The sequence below is a fragment of the Coturnix japonica genome, chromosome 1 (assembly GCF_001577835.2).
Source record: "Coturnix japonica isolate 7356 chromosome 1, Coturnix japonica 2.1, whole genome shotgun sequence".
NCBI classification, from domain to species: Eukaryota; Metazoa; Chordata; class Aves; order Galliformes; family Phasianidae; genus Coturnix; species Coturnix japonica.
Genome location: NC_029516.1, coordinates 138,323,538 through 138,342,876, shown reverse-complemented (window position 1 = coordinate 138,342,876; position 19,339 = coordinate 138,323,538). Strand labels below are relative to the sequence as shown.

General features: G+C 35.8%; 1 protein-coding gene across 18 annotated transcripts in view; it reads right to left on the bottom strand.

The window, feature by feature from the left end:
* The window catches only part of MYCBP2 (MYC binding protein 2), a 184,243-nt gene that overhangs the window by 125,314 nt on the left and 39,590 nt on the right, over positions 1-19,339 (bottom strand). For all 18 annotated transcript variants that reach the window (XM_032442048.1, XM_032442049.1, XM_032442050.1 and 15 more), the window contains exons 8-17: positions 16,963-17,059; positions 15,257-15,330; positions 14,567-14,705; positions 13,714-13,790; positions 13,006-13,210; positions 11,558-11,722; positions 10,711-10,869; positions 9,709-9,913; positions 7,431-7,576; positions 3,593-3,694 (exon numbers count right to left, since the gene is read on the bottom strand). In XM_032442048.1, the coding sequence (XP_032297939.1) occupies positions 3,593-3,694; positions 7,431-7,576; positions 9,709-9,913; positions 10,711-10,869; positions 11,558-11,722; positions 13,006-13,210; positions 13,714-13,790; positions 14,567-14,705; positions 15,257-15,330; positions 16,963-17,059 (1,369 nt within the window). The remainder of the gene's footprint in view (positions 1-3,592; positions 3,695-7,430; positions 7,577-9,708; positions 9,914-10,710; positions 10,870-11,557; positions 11,723-13,005; positions 13,211-13,713; positions 13,791-14,566; positions 14,706-15,256; positions 15,331-16,962; positions 17,060-19,339) is intronic.

Here is a 19,339-nt window from a genome sequence, read left to right as displayed (position 1 = left end):
AATTATTGCAAATGGCTATATGATATAGACCAATACAGTGAAGTTAGTAGGTTACCTGAAAACACAGTACACAATTATGTAATCAGAAGTTGCCACAAAAAGTACTGCTTTACACAAACAGTAAAAATTAAGACTATACAGGCAATTTTTATTCTTCTGTTCCCTAACTCATCAGTGTTGTTTCACAGTTTATGTTCTTTTAAACACAGCAGCTCTTCTGTACATTGTTAGTAACTGATTCCTAGGTTGGATGGTACATTCCACTGTAATACTTTATTTTTGGCTGCTTAAATTCTTGTATGAGAAAAAACAGATAATTAATATATATATATATGTATATATGGAGATGAATTCTTAATACAGAATTAAAAACAGCTCAACAGCAGGCAAATTTAAAAGGTAATATAAAAACAAAACAGGCTACATGCTTTAAGGTATAAAACAAAAAAAAAAACCCAGAACACAACATCTTAATATTCCTAACACGGTAGGGATAATTGATTAAGGTACACTTCTCTTTGAAACCTTTTTTCAGAAAAGCAGCATCTCCCTGCAGAAATAGTTATTGTACAGTGACACTGTGATGCAGACTAAGGTTAATTTTTGTTTTACTGCCCATTGCTAAGCTTGCTTCTTTTGTTCAAAACACTGAGAGTAATAACAGATTACCTTTCTCTTCCTCTGCTCTTAAAGAACATTAGTCTACTGGCACTTAATTGATAAATAAAACAGATAGGGAAGAAAAATCATTAGAGCTTTTTAAAGGAGAAAAATACAGACAAGACAATATGAGTGTAAAGGAAAGTTGTCAAGTGGTAAAAATTAAGCAGCAGTTGTGTTAATAATTTTAATTTAGGCACTTTCTTCTGAATACTTCACGTCTGAATACTTTAATATTGTTAAACAACACATAAGTTAAATTAAAAGACTGGATATAAAACAATGTTCTAATCAAGTCTGGGGCAAATCGGAGTTCTGAAACTATATTTATAAAGTACAAATATTTTGTCTTTATTGATAACAATCATCCCTTTCAGATAGAAGTCACCAAGTACACCATCAAGTATACTAATGTAATTTTCAGATCTAATCTTCTGGTTATCAAGGACAAACATACACAACTTCCTCCTGAAAGCTTTCTTAAAAACAAAGTCATGAATGAGTTTGATATAACTTTCTACTTAACGTTTTTAAAAAACTTAGAAACAAATATAGCTTCCGGGTCTTGAAAGTATCAGCGTAATTATTTAATTAAAACTATGGAGAGAAGCTGCACAAATTTTAAATAAAGAATACTGCATATGAATAAGACAACTCTGTTGTATATTTAAATGCATGTTCAGCAATGAACAAAGAATGCCATTGCTGATGAATGCATTTTAAATAATAGTATTTAAATACCTGGGCACCAATGTAAAACTAATTACTGACATAACTGAATTAGCTACACTTCGGAATAATCTAAAATAGCTCAAATGCAGGCTGCCTTAGTTAGTTAGCCTTCTCATTACACAACAGCTTTAACTAAAGTAATGAATATTCTTTTTTTTTTTTTTTTTTTTTAATTGTTATTCCAAGTAGAATAAGATTGAAAGAAAATATTTTCTCCTTTCTGTATTGGCATCAAAAGCAAAAACCTTGGTTAATTACCCACAAAATCTGCAACTTAACAACAATCATCTACAGCTTTTCAGGTTGTAAAACCTTTTGCACATATAAATCAATATCTGATAAACATTTAAATGTTCCCAGTGTCTCTCAAGAAAGAGAAGAATGACATAAGAGTTCTCAAGAATAGCACTACTCTTACCCTCAACTCATGGAAAACTACAGAATCTGGAATAATTAACAAAGCTCCAAATTTTCATCTGGTAATACCTGACTGTATAAATCAGAATTTCTCATATGTATTCATGATAAAATATTCTCAGCTTTAGAACATAAACCATTCTGAAAAGGAGATTAATCTGCGCTCTTTCAGCTAGACATACCCACCACCTCCAGTATCCACAGATGCACAGAATTATAACGCTCTTTCACACGGATAATACAGATGTATGCAACAAGCTGGTCAACACCTTAAGTACGGTCCCTCTAGACCCTATCACACAGACAGTAAAAATACATGGATCATCTGAAACACAGTTAGATCCAGAATATCTTTGTTTAAGAGACAGCACACAAAGTGGACAAGCTGCGCTGTTTCTGTTTTTCAACACAGTGAAATGTTCTTCTACTCTGTTCTTTTATTCCAACTTTACCCCTCCAAGTGAAAATTTTCTTTCCAGCTCTGTTATCAACACCTTTCTAAGACACTTCAGCATTGTTAACGGTATTAACACTAGTATTAACACAGCAGTATGCAGACAGAAGAATAAAGGCTTCCCTTACTACTGCTCAAAGCTGAAAACAATTTCAAAGATTCAAAGAAAAACAAATATTCTGCCCTTCTTTACATCCACAGTTTCTCTCTTCTCCGTTGCTCCTTACTCAAGATAAAGCTAGTAATTTCTTGAAGGCAAATTGAAATAAAGCCATAAATTGCCCCACAAAGTTTGATACTTTGAACTCCAGGAAACAAGTAACAAGCACACTTGATATCTTGGGGGAAAAAAAAACCAACTAAAACAGTAGCAAATTCTGGAAAGGCATTATTTTTAAAAATTTAAATCAGGCATTAGTGACATAATGTATTTGCTAAAACAGCAGAAGCTTATACAGTACAAAATTTCAACACTGCTGCTCCTCCTTTCAGTACACAAGAATGTCACCAACCACATCAGCATACTTCACTAAAATATCAGTTCTATCAGACTAAAGTCTCTCAACTTTAATTATTTATCAGATTAAAACTCCAAAATATTTAAAACAAGAGCAGCACTGAAGAACACAGTCTGTATAAAAAACCAACAATAATTCCTGATTTCAAAATGCTCCAGTGTTTTCCATCTGTTTTAATTCAGTCAACACACTGGATTGCTTTGGGCAACTTAAGTATAGAAAATTTCTATTTGAAAAATGAGAAATGTTGCTAAGTACAGGAACTGTAGAAATTCATTAATGAATTAGAATAATTTATAATAAATTCAAACTACAGATAGCGAGCAATGTACAATCTTACAGGCATTTTAACTTTCTACAGAAAGCTGGCTTAAGCATTTACATTAAAAATAAAAGCTACTATTTAATTGCAAATCAACAAAAAAGTAATTTAAAAGCACTGGAAGAGGTTGCAGAGTCTCCTTTTATGGAGAAATTCAGGACCCATCTGGACACGTACCCATGTGACCTACTGTAGGGATCCTGCTTTAAAAGAGGGTTTGGACTTAGTAATATCTTGAGATACCCTCCAACCCCTGCAAATTCGTGATTCTGCAGTTCATATAAAACATTGCTTTTCCCCACTTAACTTTAACCTTGACAATCATATAGATTTTCACAATTTTTCAAAAGCAGGCTATTTAACAAACTAGTTTTTTAGGTTCTGATTTTTGTTTAGTTAATGTACTCATCAACTTAAGCAGTCAGTTAACTCCCATTCTTAGAACCTAATTTAAGTTTGCTTAAACAGTTCAAGCCTCAAGTCACTTACCCCTTCCTTCTTCCAGTCTGTGTCTCCTGTTTACACGCTGCCGCTTTTCTTCTTGCCGTAACTGTAGGTGTTCTTCAATATTAACTCCAGGAACTGGGACAGCTACATAGGTTAAGAAAACAATACACTTAAATTTTTTTAAAAATTGTTACGAAAGAAATAAACATTAACAGAGTTTTAGTAAACAGAAACTGAAGCCTACTTACTACTAGTCCTTTATATAGTTCTTGTGCAATATTTAGAGAAGGAAAAAGGAGCAAATAGTATTAAGAGTTTCAAGTCTTACTGTTGAATATCCTGATTTTCAGATTTTCACAAATCTGCCACAGTTCCAACTTCACTGAATAGCATTTAGTACTTTCTCTCTATAAATATTGCAGATTAGCATGGATCTCAGTTTTTCCCCAGAAAGTTTCAGTAAGGATTATTAATAAACCATGAATACAAAACAATAATAAACAAACATAAAATATGATGTAAACAATATTTTGAAATATAACTTAGTTACATATTAAAAATATTTTAAATACATCCTTAAATACTTTACCACCATATCCTATGTGCTCAGTAAAGAACATTCAATTACTTTAATATATGCATACATCTTTACATAAATCCTGACATTTACCCAACTAGATGTATATGATATCAAATAAAAAACTGCATCTTGAAGCACTCTCACCTTTCCCCAAGAAAACACAGCTCAATCAATGCAATGTCCTACCTTCAAACTATGACAAACACAACATAGGGCCAAGAGGTGTCTATCCTGCTAAGAACGGAGTTAACAAAGCAGAAGAAAGTACAAAAAACTTAACTCCCTGGCTTAGTTTCAACTGGGATTGAATTGTTTTCATTAGAGTGTCTGGTACGATGCTACGTTTTTAGTTCCAGGAGAAAAACAATGTTCATAACACGCTGATATTTAAGGTTGCTAATAAGCAGTGTTGTATAGAGCCAAGGCCATTCACAGCAAATGGCGCAAGGAACTGGGAAGGAACAGAATTAGGACAGTTGACCCAAACTGGCCAAAGGTATATTCCATACAATATGACACCATGCAAAAGGAGTTCTGAAGGGAGTGGTAGTTCATCTCTCTGCCTTCCGCTGCTCAGGGAAACTACCTTGTCAGTGCAACCAGTTGGGGGGCAGTGAGCAATTGCTTGTGGATCACTTGTTACATAATTTGTGTACACACAGTATCACAGTCTCGTGCGGGTTGGAAGGGACCTTAGAGATCATCGAGTCCAAGCCCCGGGATTCAAGCCTCCTGTGTAGCAGAGCGGCACTTCTACCACTTGCGCCACAGGGGGGATTCGGACCCAGGCCTCCGATGTTGCAAGCGGCACTTCTACCACTGCGCCACTGGGGCATACTACACACACATATATGTATGCATACACACACACACACACACACACACATACATATATATACACACAGACATATATACATAGTCACAAGTATTATCCTTTTCTCTAGCTTAATAAATAAGCTATATGTCAACTCATGAGCTCTACTTTGCTTTTCTTGTTTCTCTCCCCCCACTCACTGGGAAGAGATTAGAGTAAGCAAACAACTGTGTGGTGCTGAGCCACCTGCTAGTTTAAACCACAACAGTCAATTTGGTGCCCAACATGGGGCTCAAAGGGTTGAGAGAACAACAGATCAGACCAGAGCGCATTAAAACAGTCTGTTATGGTAGACTGATAATTGCTGGTAATGATGTTGATTTTTTCCCTACTTACAGAGCTCTTGAGGAGACTTCTGATGGAACTATATTTTAAAGCTTGCAGCTTATTTCCCCTGCTGCACTATTTGTCATCTCTGGGGGTTGGATTAAGGTTTTTATTTTGCTAGGCTGTGTGGGCTTACATCATGATAAAACTGACAGCAGATAAACTAATGCTTTGCGCATATTCGACACTGCAGTCATCTTTGGGTTTAGGGAACCAAAATGTTGATACTATTAGTAATTACACTCTGATTTGTCTCCTCAGGCATCCCAGCTATGGAAGAGATTAGGGAGGACAATTTCCATCAGTTCCTCGGCCCCCCTTTCACTTTTCCTTCTTCCTGCAGAGCACAAGAGCTAATTATAATAGTTTTTGAGAATGTTGAATATCCGTGAGATGTTCAAACCAGTGCACCCCTATTACAATTTGTTATGAATGTGTTTCAAATTATGTTTAAGATTAAACAATTATTTAAGAATATGCCCAGAGATGTGCCCTGAGGCAGGATGGAGTGGGATGAGCAGGTGCCTAAGGCAGTGGGCACACCCAGTACTTTGCAACTGCACCTCTGAACAGCTACGGAATACGGAAAAACAAGCAGAATATTTGGAAAAAGTCTGCTGTCACTCTGGCAATCCTAAAGAGACACAAAATCACTGCAGCATGCCAGGGCCTGGCATGTGTCTATTAAGCTCTGTTCAAAACTTTCAGCATCCTCAAGGGGAAGAGAATCCTTCTGGAACTGATGACAATGCAACAGACTCTCCAACTCTTGCAGCAGCTCGATTTCTGAAACAGGCTCTGCAGCTGTTCTGAGCATTGCAACAGACCCTGACATAACTCCAACCCTTGCAATGTGCCCTGTGGTTGCTCCTGCTATAGGTCCTGTGGATGTTCCATATATTGCATGGAACATTCATAGGCCATGCATGAGAATAGAGCTAGTAAGCAGTGCTGCTGCGGTCACATTCACTGTCAGTGCAGTACACCATAAACCTACTTCCGTAACCTCAAGGGGTCCTTGGAATTAGAATCTGCTTTATAGTCATTTTCTATATCAGATACTATTTCCATAAGCTTTATGGCCTGTACATAAACTATTAAAAAAAAAAAAAAAAAAAAAAAAAAAGGAAGGGAAGGGAATTTAGGCCTAACAAAGTCTATCCAAACTTCTAAATGTCCAGATCTAAGTACAGAGAATGCAATATTAACATCTTGTGATAAAAGACTTCAGAAAAAAGTGAGACTTAAGGTGCTGTTCAACAGGTTGCCAAAAGATATAGTGCAAGCCTCACCTCTGGAGACAGTCAAGGCCAGTCTGGATCAGGCTCTGAGCCACTTGATGTAGCTGTAAATATGCCTGTTCACGGTAGGGGAGCTGGACCAGATGACCTTGACAGGTCCCTTCCAACTGTAAGGATTCTGTGTTTTATGTGTCTTTACACACAGTGCAATTTCATGTGTCTTTACATGGGAAGTGATTACCATAATCCTGACAACATATTTTATTCAGAAATTTCTGACAGAAGATAAAGAAATGCTCAAGAAACAGTATTTCCCATCTTTTCTTTGTCTGCAAAAACACTGAAATACTGTTGGGCTATGAAAAATCGGCAACTGAAACAGCATTCTAACCATACAGGTCAAAATGGCACACTCATGCCTGAAGTAATGCAAAGTTTAAAATGTTCCACAATTCCACGTTTCCACATTACCAGTAAATAAATAAATCTTCCTGATGAGCTATATTTATATATTTGAACACTAACATATTAGAACGATCATGTAAGTCCAAAAGTTCAATAATTTGCTTCCAAGGAAGGAACTGCATTAGTTAAGATACAACATTTTATCATAGAGCACAGAAAAATTAATATAAAAAACAAGCCTAACTGAAAGAACAAACCTATTTCTACATTAGCCTGTTACTCCAACTGAAGTTTTGGAAGACTGTAGTAGGACTACTTTTATTTAAAGATTTCAAACAGAAGTATCAAAAAAACCCCACAAAAACAGTAATAAAAATAAAACACCTCAACTGGAAATAAAAAGTGTACTAAGTAAGAAAATGAAAAGACATCATAAAATTTTGTACCACTTACCTAGTAAGAGATCTAAAGGTATCATCTCTTTTACAGCATCAAGGATTCCTCTTTGCCTTGCCTCCTGGCCATCCAGTTCTCTAGCACATGCCTTGCAGCATCCACATACAGCACAGCCTGACTCACCTGAGCCACAGCCACAGATTCTGCATCAAACAGAGTTGCTTTTTCAATACCCTTTATTTTCTTGCATCAATAATGCCTTGGTAATTAAAACATACATGTCCACAGATAGAACAAACTTATAATTCTTCCCATGATAAACAGTTAGTATAGCTACTTCAAATTCTAGATGCTGTTGCATGGTGCCTGGGAACATACACTGACAATACACATCCAAACTGACAGCATTAACTTTTCTTCAATTACTTAAATGCACAGTATGGGAAAATGTGGAGATGTTTTTTGATGAAATGAGGCCCCATGATTTGATGCAGCTGGAGATGAGCAACCCAGTATACCAAGAGGCTACTTGAACTGACCCAGATGGGAGTTAATGAGGAAGTCTGGCAACAGCCAATCTGAACTGGATGCCAAGGGGAGTAATCGGGTCTCAGCTGTGTTTGTTTAGCACTATAAGAATGTACACCTTGCTGTGGGGGTGGGGTTTGTTTTCTTTGGTTTCACATAATGAAGCTGGAAGACGGATATCACTAAATTAGTGCCAGTCCGTTATTCTGTCTACCTAGCCGTAGGTTCTTTGGGAGCTGTCTCCTTGTCCTCTTTATGCAGCTCAACTCTTTAGTAACAGATAAAAGCAAATAGAGTAGAAAGATAGAAATTACTGTAGGACAAAAAGGTTATCCCAAAGCCCTGTCTACAGAACAGAACATACTGAGTTGAAAAGGACCTATAAAAATCACCAAGTCCAATGCCTGATCACTCCAAGGCTAACCAAAAGTTAGAGCTTATTAGGAGTGCTGCCCAAATACCTCTTGAACACTGACAGGTGTGAAGCATCAACCACCTTGCTACAAAGCCTGTTTCACTGTTTGACCACTCACACAGTAAAGAATTTTCCCTAATGTCCAGCCTAAATTGCCTCTGGCTCAGCTTTGTGCCATTTCTCTCATATTCTATCACTGGTCTCCAGGGAGAAGAGCTTGGCTTTCTGCTAGAGAAGTTGTAGAGAGTAGTGAGGTCACCTCTTGGCCTCATCTTCTCCAAGTGTTCACAGCCTCCCCTCATAGGACATATTTCCCAGACCTTTTTATGAGCTTTGTTGCTCTCCTCTTGACACACTCAAATATCTTAACATCCTTTTGATACTGTGCCCAGATCTGTACACAGTATTCAAACTGAGGTCACAACAATGCTAAGTACAACAGGAGAAATATCTCTTCTGACCACATGGCTATGAGGTTTGCCTTCTTAGATGTCCAGGCACACATTTGGCTCATATTGCACCTGCAGTCGACCAGCACCACAAGGACCTTTCTGCAAGACTGTTCACTAGTCACTCTTCTCCCAGTCTGCTCCCTGTGTCTGGCATTATCCAGGTGCAGTATCCAGAATTTACCTTTGGTGAATTTCATATCATTGTTGATTTTCCAGTGCTCCACTCTATCTAGGTCTTTCTAACACCTCCAGAGAATCAACAGCACTTCCCAGTTTTGTAAACATGCTAGGGATGCAACCAAACTCCTGCATCCAAAATCACCAATAGAAATATTGAACGGAACTGGCCAGAGAACTGAGCCCTGTGGAACACTGCTGGTGACTGGCTGTCAACCAGATGCAGCCTCATTCACTAAAAACCCCTGAGCTTTGCAGTTCAGTCAGTTCACCACTAAGTGTAACATGAACCTATTAAACTCCAGCTATCCAAAAAGATGCTACAAGGGACCATTATCAAAAGACTTACTAAAATCTAGAAAGGTTATGTTCACTGCCTATCCTTCAATCACTAAGCCACTGACCTTATCATAGAAGATCAAATTACTAAGACAGACTTTTCTCTTCATGAATTCAAACTGACTGTACCTGATAATAGCTCTGTTCTATAAATGTCATTCAAGAGATATGTCTGTCACAAGACAGACTACGTTACTGTCCATACTCAACAGATTTCAGAAAACAAAATACATCCTACAGAATATAAAAAATGCATTTAGAATTAAATAACATTTAACCAATACAAGCTATTTACAAATTAAGTGTTGTAAATTTATATGTGCTTTCTGATTTCAAACACGCATACCCATTTTCAGATATAACGTTTGAAGAAAACAAGTTTTGCCTGTTCAGCCAACTATAATATTTCCATATATTTGCTTACCCTCCAGGAACTCTGTCAGGACGCCCACTACTAACACAGCTAGCTCCATAGCCTGTGCAGTCTCCACATACAGTGCACACCATGCACTGCTCCAGCTTCCATTTATGCATGCCTGGAGGGCACATCATGGATTTCTCATCTTTTTCATCCAGTTCCTCTTCTAGATCTTCATCCATTGCTGTGGCCATGTTCTCAACTCCAAAGCCTAATGAAGACAGTGAAACAAGAAACAGCAGTTTTCTAAGCTCAGTAGTAACCAATGAAGAAAACTTGAAGAACACTCACAAACCAGATTTTAAGTAGAATAATTAGCTTGATTCACATTCTTATATGGCACAATTAAATTTCTGAAATCTATCCAAACTTGTGCTGGGGCTCATATTTAGGCTTCACAACAAAAAGAAAAATTGAACATTTTTATTCTCTATACAAGTAACAGGTCATTTACTTATCATTTATAAAATATTCTAATTCTGCAAAAGTGAAGGACAAATCTGTCATATCTGTATTTTGGAGCAAGGGATACATTCAGATGTATGCAGAAAGATGTCAACTTGAATTCATACACTGTTTATGCAAACAAAACAGACACTACATTAAATGAGAACAACGGCAGAACTTTTTTTTTTGTTACTAGGACAAATGCACATAGTACGACAAAGAGTCATAAGGTCATGTTTTATTAGTTTGTTTTAAAGAAAAGCTTTTTCACTAGTAAAACAGAAGTAATTATTTTACACAGCTAAGTGTACTAGTACACGCAAAATGCCAAATGCCCAAGAGAAGAAGTAAAAGCATTTATGCATGTTTGTTTTTTCTGTTGCTGTTTTGTTGTGGGCTTTTTTTTTTTTTTTTTGCTGTTGTTTTTGTTTGTTTGTTTTTTGAAAACAGAATTATTAAGCTTTAGATTCAGAACTACGGTTTAGATAAAATACTTAGTTATGTTTTTGCTTGCAATATTTTTCAGCACACTAAACAAAAGGGAAAACCTAGGTTCCTTACCTTTTCCTCCCTGGCTCATGGAGCCTGTATCTCGTCCACATTGTCCTTTGTTATTTACACCAAATGTCCAAACTTCTCCGTTCTTCATTAGCACACAGGTGTGAGCTTTCCCCATGGCTACTTGAGTCACAAAATGGCCTTTCAAATCTGTAACTAAACCTATATGACACAGGTAAGTTGAGTGGTAGATTGCACTTTCTACCTGAGATGAAAACTTCTGTAATATAACATAACTGCTAATGAACACTGACAATTTTTAAATTAATGGTAAGGTAGAAGAATAACTGATAGACAAAACAAGCACTACAGTAAGAAGTGAAAAGACAATTAGCCCTACATTGTGTGTCCTGCAAAAAGAGAAAAGATAAAAACAGTTCATAAAAATAACTCTAAGAGAGCCATAATAATCATTCTGGACTTTATTTCTTCAGAAAAATTACCTAAATTGATATGTACTGGATCACAAGCAAATTTCTCTGTAGAGTTGTAAAGAAACTTGTAAGGCCTGGTTTCCTGCATGCTTTGTTCATAATATGTCTCATTTCTGACTTTACTGTGTGGCTGTCTAATGTGCAACTAATATACATATACAACTGATACTTTAAGTATATAACTAATGCATTTGTTTTTCCCCTTCGTGCAAACATTCTCTAATGATCCTACATACATATTTTTAATGTAACTTAAGGAAACTCTCTAGTCTTTCTATCCTTCTGTTATATCTGTCTGAATCAGCAGAAATTCAGAAATCTATTAGGAGAGTAAGAAATACAAACATAATTTCCACAGGCTAGAGCTTTCCAGACTAATTTAAATTACTCTATTTTAAGAACAAATATTAGCTTACTTGTACTATCAGAGTAAATTGCATCTTTTCCAAACATGTAGAGTTCTCCATCTTTTGAAATGACAGAACTGCTTCCATTATTGCAAGCTGTAGATATCACAATCTTTCCTTCCATTTTGATGATTTTTTTAGGTTTATACGGTTTTGACTGCCGTCTGCTTTTTGCTTTAAATAAATAAATCACAAGTTATTCCAAAAAAACAAACCAAACCAACAACAACAACCAAAAAAACAAAAAACAAAAAAAACCAAAAAAAAACAACTGAGGACACAATAGCATTTGTTTTATAACTATTAACTAAAAAAATAATAAAAGCATTGATTGTTTGCATTCTATCCTTAAACAAAACAGTAAAAACACAGCTAAACAACAGAACAAACAACTATCAGCTATTACTCACTGTCAATTTGCATCCATATCAGACAACTGTAACCTTTAAATGCTGAGTTACCAACTATCTACAGAAAACAGGCACATACACTCTGCAGACCAAAACACAATCTCCTTGCCCAGCTTTAAAAGAAATTTAAAAGAATTGTCATTTGTGCACTTCATTCTGAGGCAACTTAGAGTGTAATAGAGAACCAGATCAGTATGAACAGAGTTGCACTTTTAAAAGAACAGAGAGACTCTGATCAGGATCCTGATCTTATACTCTAGTACAAAGATCTAATGCTAAAACCGGCTTAAACTTCCCTAACATAAAGAAAGAGAGCATCAGCAATTTACTCCAAAGTGCTTAACTACTGTTTTATCTGAAATTGAATGTTAATTTAATATATAAGAAAAAGATATAATTAAATTATATTACAGAAAACTTCCAAATAACTGCTAGAAGAAATCTTGAAATTTCTGCTTGTGAATATTTTTTTTCTGAAATCTTCTTGCCTAAGATGATTAGAGCTCTTAAATTTACTCAAAGTTTACTGAAGAAGTGACTTTGCTCCCACACATCTTTCAGCAGGTTTGCATTTAAGACTGTTCAAGTTTACTATGTATGATAATGTTTGACATCCGTCATACCAGAGCAGTACAACCAACATCCTGTACTCAGAATACATTAATTGAGTAAACTTTAAACTCAATGGCACTTAAGGTAATTGGAAAGTGTTACTGAAATACAATATCCAATTTTTGCTTGAAAGTGTAAAAGGATTCCTCAGTGCAGGAGAGACGTAGACCTGTTAGAGCACATCCAGAGGAGAGCCACAAAAATGACAGAAGAGATTGAACACCACTCCTAAGAGGATAGGCTGAGAGAGCTGTGGTAATTACTTTGATAGGAACACTTTTTTGGATGGTGTATTAATCATTTATCCGTTACCTAAGATACTTCTACCGACAGCATGCTTCCATGTTCTTGGAAAGTTTCAACAACATTCCTTTCAAGTGAAAAAGTGGTTAGTAGGCTTTTATAATCTCCTAATCATGAAAACATTGCACATACTTGATTCGCCATCTTCTCCTTTACTAGCAGAACCTGTGAAGAATATACTTCCATCATCTGCAACAAGTAAGGCATGTGAACCATCGTGTCCAACGGAGAACTGAATAATCTTTGGAGATTTTGTGATGGGTAGCTCAACCCATTTTCCTGCTGAAGGACCACCTTGTTTGATTCCGAGGCTCTGGTATTTACCAGTATAATAAATCTAGGAAAAAATGGTATATCATTTTCAGTTATGCCACAATATGTCACTGTACATCATTTTTAAATCTGCACTGTTTTTAAAACCTGACATTTCAAAATGTACAGAACTTTTCCTGATATTCTAGACCTATGAAATTTTATTTAATGTAGGAAGCATCCTGATCTGATTTTACTGCCTTTGAGGTGTGCTATCTATTCTGCTATAGTTATTTTTCATATTTGTTTGGTTTGATAATTTATATACAGAAAAATAAAATGCTTAGTATGTCTTTTTAAAGCTTATTTGCAGTAAAGTGAGTACATGAACAGTAATATAACACAACATTTACTTGAAAAAATATAAAACCATATGAACAAGAAAAACTTCCCCTAGAACTATACCAGTCAAAAGTACTTAGGAAATGTGTATATTAACCTATGAGAACACTTACAGACATCTTTCATTAGGTCATGCTTAGACAGCCAACTTAAACAGATGAAAAGCAGGAAGTACAATTTCAGTACCTTTCCACTAGCAGTTTTCATAAGTGCAAACTCTCTTCCAGCACCAAGGACAGCTGACTCCTCATCAAACCCGGTACCTGTGTGAGGAAGATCACCATTAACCAGTTTCACTAGGCAGTTTCACAGAATAGTTTATGGACCTAACTCCATCAGGGAGTGTTTGTCAAAACAAAGGTTCTAAACAAAGTTACAAGAGAAACAAACTTTTGCTGCCACAACAAAGCTTACTGAGCTAGATGTAATGGAGCTGTCCAAAGAGAAAGAAGCATTAGCATAAGAGCAACTGCACCTGGTCAGACAAAAGGTTCATATGCCCAAACATTATTTTGTTCTGTCAAAACCAAACAGCTGAACTAACAAAAGAACTAAGCAATGTCAATTTCTCTAAGCTACCTACTTAGACACCAGGAGTTCGACATCTTAAAAATTCTGATAGCGATTCTGTTTCCAGATATGTTAGTAAATTTGCATTTGTTCCAATGAATCCAGGCAGCAGTCCTTAGAACTTCTGTAAACTATGACCTAGAGCAAGGAGTTCTGTAGCTTAACTACATGTTACATGAGCCCTATAATCAAGTCTAAGCTTCAAATAATGTTATACTTATTATAAACTAAAGGGAAATAATGGAAAATTGCGGAAAGCACTGTAGACAAAAAGACTTTAGTTCAAAATGAGTGTATGTCTTACTATGAGTGAGAGTTTAAGCTTCTTCAAAAATTTATGCTTCTCCTCATTTATAATGGAGTTATATTTTCCTTCACATAATAAAGACAAACAAAGGGAAGGGGCAGAGTTTTAATCTTCTTATTTTAATTATTAGCTTATAATTAACCTTCAAATAAAAGAACTTACTGATAATGTGCAAGTCTTTTTCCAGATCAAACAATGAAATGCCACAGGCATGTAAGCATTTTCTTGCAAGCTTAAGCTGAAGTTCTTGTTGCAGCACTGGCTCAGTGCTTGTTGCAAATATTCGCACTACAAAGCCGTCCTGCAATAAATAAAATACTTTCACTTTACACTAAATAATAAATATTGTGATTTACTCTTCACAGGCTAAGTCCATCAGTACAGTACTATATCAGATTTAATTATCAGCAGATACACAGATATAGTAACATTTAGTATAGAGGGACCAAAAAAAAAAAAAGAAAGACAAACAGGATGAGCTGAGGAAAAGTATCTGCCACGGTAAATTATTTGAATTTACTATGAAAATAGTGATTTGCTACAGAAATAATAAGTTCTGAACCTTGCCACAGAAATTTTGCTTTTACAATTATGTCTTTTTTCCAAAGACAGCAATTAAGTTGTTCTTAAAACTTATCCGAAAAATCACATTCCATCTCAAATAAAAATTGCATGAATATAAAAAAACATAAATGGCATCTTCCCATGACATCTAGCTATGTAGATTTCTTCCTTAGTTGAGTTAGCCAAGAAAAAGCAAAATACTAAACAAAAAGGAAATTGTATACATTTTATAAAATAAGGAATAAGATGAGAAGTAAAAATTGTTTGCCCATTGTATGACACACTTACATCTCTAGATGCTGCTATTTGATTAACATATTCTCCATCAGTGAAGAGGATATTCTGCCCTTCGGTATGACAATCTGTGAGAGATGAAGCGCATTGCACCAGTTAGCATTAACCTACAGACACTGTTCTCTCCTTCTGTTTAATTCACTCTCATTATAACTCGACAGAAAGAAATCATACTGCTCAGACAAGGTTTTATTTTATACTAAGATCTCTCTCTAACCAGTACATTAAATATATACATTCAATTCCTACCTAGCAAATTTCAGAATTTGGGGATTCTTGTAAGGTATTTCTATTGGAAAGACAGATTGCTAGCTCAGGGAAAGCGTATGAAGTTTGGCAAAAGCATTTATTAGAGGTAAGAATGTTGACACAGTCTGATAGTTCCAGATATATAGTTAGATTTGCTACATCATCTATTAGAATGGAAACACTGGCCTTTAAAAGAGCCCGTAGTTTCAAGAAGCTTGTGGATGCTACCATCTGAGAAAAGAGAAGTTCACATTTCATAGTTATCAAAACTTTCTTAGGTCACATGACTTCTGGCTAGGATTGCTCCTAATTGCATTTCCTAATCTCATTCTCATTTCTTTACAAATAAATGTGAATACCTTATTTAAATGTATTACAACTGGTCAGGGTATTTGAATTAGATTAATTCCAGATGGAACTACAACCAAATGACATACCAACTTGGAGGAAATACTTGGATTCCTATCAGCATTCAGCTGTTATCAAGGTAAGTGCCCTCTAGTTCTATCTGATGTGATTTTTCAAAGCTAAAGAACATGCTACAAGTCATTAATATGGTTAGAGTGAGACAGCAGTAAATATTTAGAGTTTTGTATATAACTCTAAGTTATGTATGTAACTCCAAGTGGAAATATAGTCCTGTAAGGCAATTTGTCGGGTCCTTAAATATCACTCGCTCAAATTTCCTATACAGCCCCAAAAAGACTGTGTTGCATTGACTAGATTCTGCATTAATCCTTTGTTTTAAATTTTTTGTTTGTTTTTTATAAATACAAAAGATCTGAGACATTTTCTGAGTTTCCAATCAGTGCTTTCTTATATACAGCAGGATGCAACACAGAATCCTTCACCTTCATCTAACCATTAAGAATAAGCCTGTTATTTGATAACTCTTGTGTCCCATCTGTTTATATGGGTGGCTAACAGATGAGTTTCAACAGGAAGCCTAGAAAAAACAAACAAAAGCAAAACACAACAAAATGTAAACACTACCAACCAATTGAAACGTTAGAAGCATGTTCCATCATTGTTCTTTAGTATCCTTCAGTTTTGGGGACATATTTCTGCCTATATATATAACAAATGACTTCCCTCAGTTTGGACTACCTCCATATAAAGTATACTAAAAACAAAGCTGCACCTATATCAAATTGTCAAAAGTTCAAACCAGGAACAAGTAAAAATTCTTTAAGCAGGAATTGAGCTCTTAGTCTTTCAATAAAGAAAACTATATATTCTTTAAAGATACAATATTCTCCCTGTAACATCTGGAGTATATGCAAGATCTCTAAAGGAAATACCACAACTGGTCTAATGCAGAGAATCAAAGGCATAACAAAGGAGTTTCTCTCCATTCTCAAAATCTATCTTGATTATTCTTCTGCTTACCTGAAAATAGATACCATATAAACAGTAAACTATAACCATCTTCTCAATGTGGAGGTTCGTACCTGGTAAAGCAACTGTACCATCCTGCTCCAAAGTTTCAGGATTTATTCTTATGGCTGTCATACTGTGATTGTTCGCATCTCTATATAATAAATAGCCCTGATAAAAGTAAGAATACATACTGGTATGAAAATATGCTCAAATACATCAAAAGGTACAGTCAAAAAATAAGTTTTGTTTTGATATTCAACTTTTTTTTCCACTAGTGAAATTGTAGGACAGAAACCAGAAATTTGATACTCCACACACTTCAGTCAGCATGCTGATAACTCAAACATGGCTTCTGTAAGCGTATTAAAAGACTAGATGTCATGGTTTTGTAGTGTTGCTGTCAATATCCTACATCATAACATCATGTGCAGTATGGATCATTGGAAGGTTCATGCTCCAGTTCCGTGGAATGGCAGTGTCCCGAGTAGTCAGCTCTCGGAGGAGAACTACATATCCCAGAGGACATCGCGGCCAGAGATAAATCACGGGAGGAGGACATACATAATCTCGCTCCCAGGCTGGAATTCTCTCTCTCTCTTGGACTCTTGGGGAGTGGGAAGCGTTACAGCGATGTCACCTAGAATTCACAGCCTCTCAGTTTTCAGGGACTCTCTCTCTGTTTAGTTCGATTTATTAGACTAAATTATATTATATTATATTATATTGTGTTATCTTGTATTCCGATATCATATTTAGTAAAATAAGTTTTCCTCCTTAGATTGCCGATGCTGGTTTTTTTTCCCATTCCCCTTTTCCCTTCCTTTCCGGGCTGGGGGCCCTACGGGGCGGCTGTCCCCTGTCACGGGCACAGGTAAATTTAGGTAACCTGTGACATGAGAGAATTTTTCAAAAACATCAAGTACCTTGACTCCCACTAGAGAGTTTTTAAACTCTTCATGAAAGAAATTCTCTGACATGATGATTTTGGTGACAGCAGCCACGATACAGAATTTTACATACAATGAGTTACTATATGGTTTACGTCCCAGATCCTAACCAAACCTAGAGGAAGGAATGTATTCAGGACTAATGACTTCCAGTTCCTCTACAAGTAGAATACTTTCATCTCCTCAAAATTAACTGTCTGGTCAGCAGAAAGTGTTCAGAGGCCCAGGGAACACCTTCTTTGAGGTGTTCAAGAAACTTGTTTGTGTGGCACTTAGAGATATGGTTTAGCAGGCACATCAGTGATGGTTGACTGTTGGACTAGATAATGTTAGAGCTCTTTTCCAGCATCAATGATTCCGTTTTGCTTCACTTTCATCTTTAATTTTACTTTACTTGAGATAGCCTGCATAAGCCCACAGTTCTACAACAAGCATACTAGATATCTGCATATTAGAGGCATCCGGCCACTTTGTTCTTGTAATGCCTAGGAACCTTTCAAAGGTGTTAAAGGCAGGGTAGGAACACTTGGGGAAACCACACTTCGAAACTACTTCTGTTATAAAAGCAGCTATATGAAAAAGACTGCTTAATAGCACTTACAAACATATTCATTAAATCAGCTGAGGCCAAGCAGACTAGAATCCACCTGGAGGTTTCCAGAGACCAATTTGAATAATAATTAAATGACAATTCTGATAATGGCAGCATCATACTAAGAGATTCGACAATGGCTTACATTTGCTTAAAGCATGACTGGTCTCAGGTGGGTATTCTACTCATCTAAAAATTGATGCATTTCACAGGCTAGTCACTGAGGCCTAACCTCAAAATAGCGTTGTTTACCATATTTAGAGACAACAACTACAATCACCTAACTTACACAGACATAGATTATACTGACTGACTTTTAAACAACTAGCAGTGCCTTTGCTCAGGCACAGTTGCTGTGTGACTGCATACAGCTGTATAAGCAAGCAAAGAATAACATGTAATATATTTATAGCTATGTACAGACTTCGCAAATGCGTAATCATATATAGAGAAACCGTGTGGATCCTAATCCTTTCCAGAATGATTTAAAAAAGGCTCCTGAATGAATGCATCTTCATGCATTTGTATTGCACTGGTGTACCTTTAGATAATATATTTTTTTTACTACTAAAAAAATGAAATAAAAATCAACATTCACATAAATATATATATATGATAGCTGTGATAATAGCAGTAATTTTTGAAGTTAAAAATACAAGTTAAGATAAGGATATATATGGTTTCCCACAAGGAAAATGAGAGCACTTGGTTAATAGTAAATATACAATAAAAATTTATTTCAAGAACATAGAAAACTCAGAGTTCTCTCAGTATATTTATTTTCTGAAAACATCCAGTGCTAATAACAGGATTCTGAAAATAAAACAAACAAAAAAAAACATGCATCAAAACTATTTCTATAATAAACTACAATGGTGTGAGAAACATTTTTTGATTCTCCATAAACTG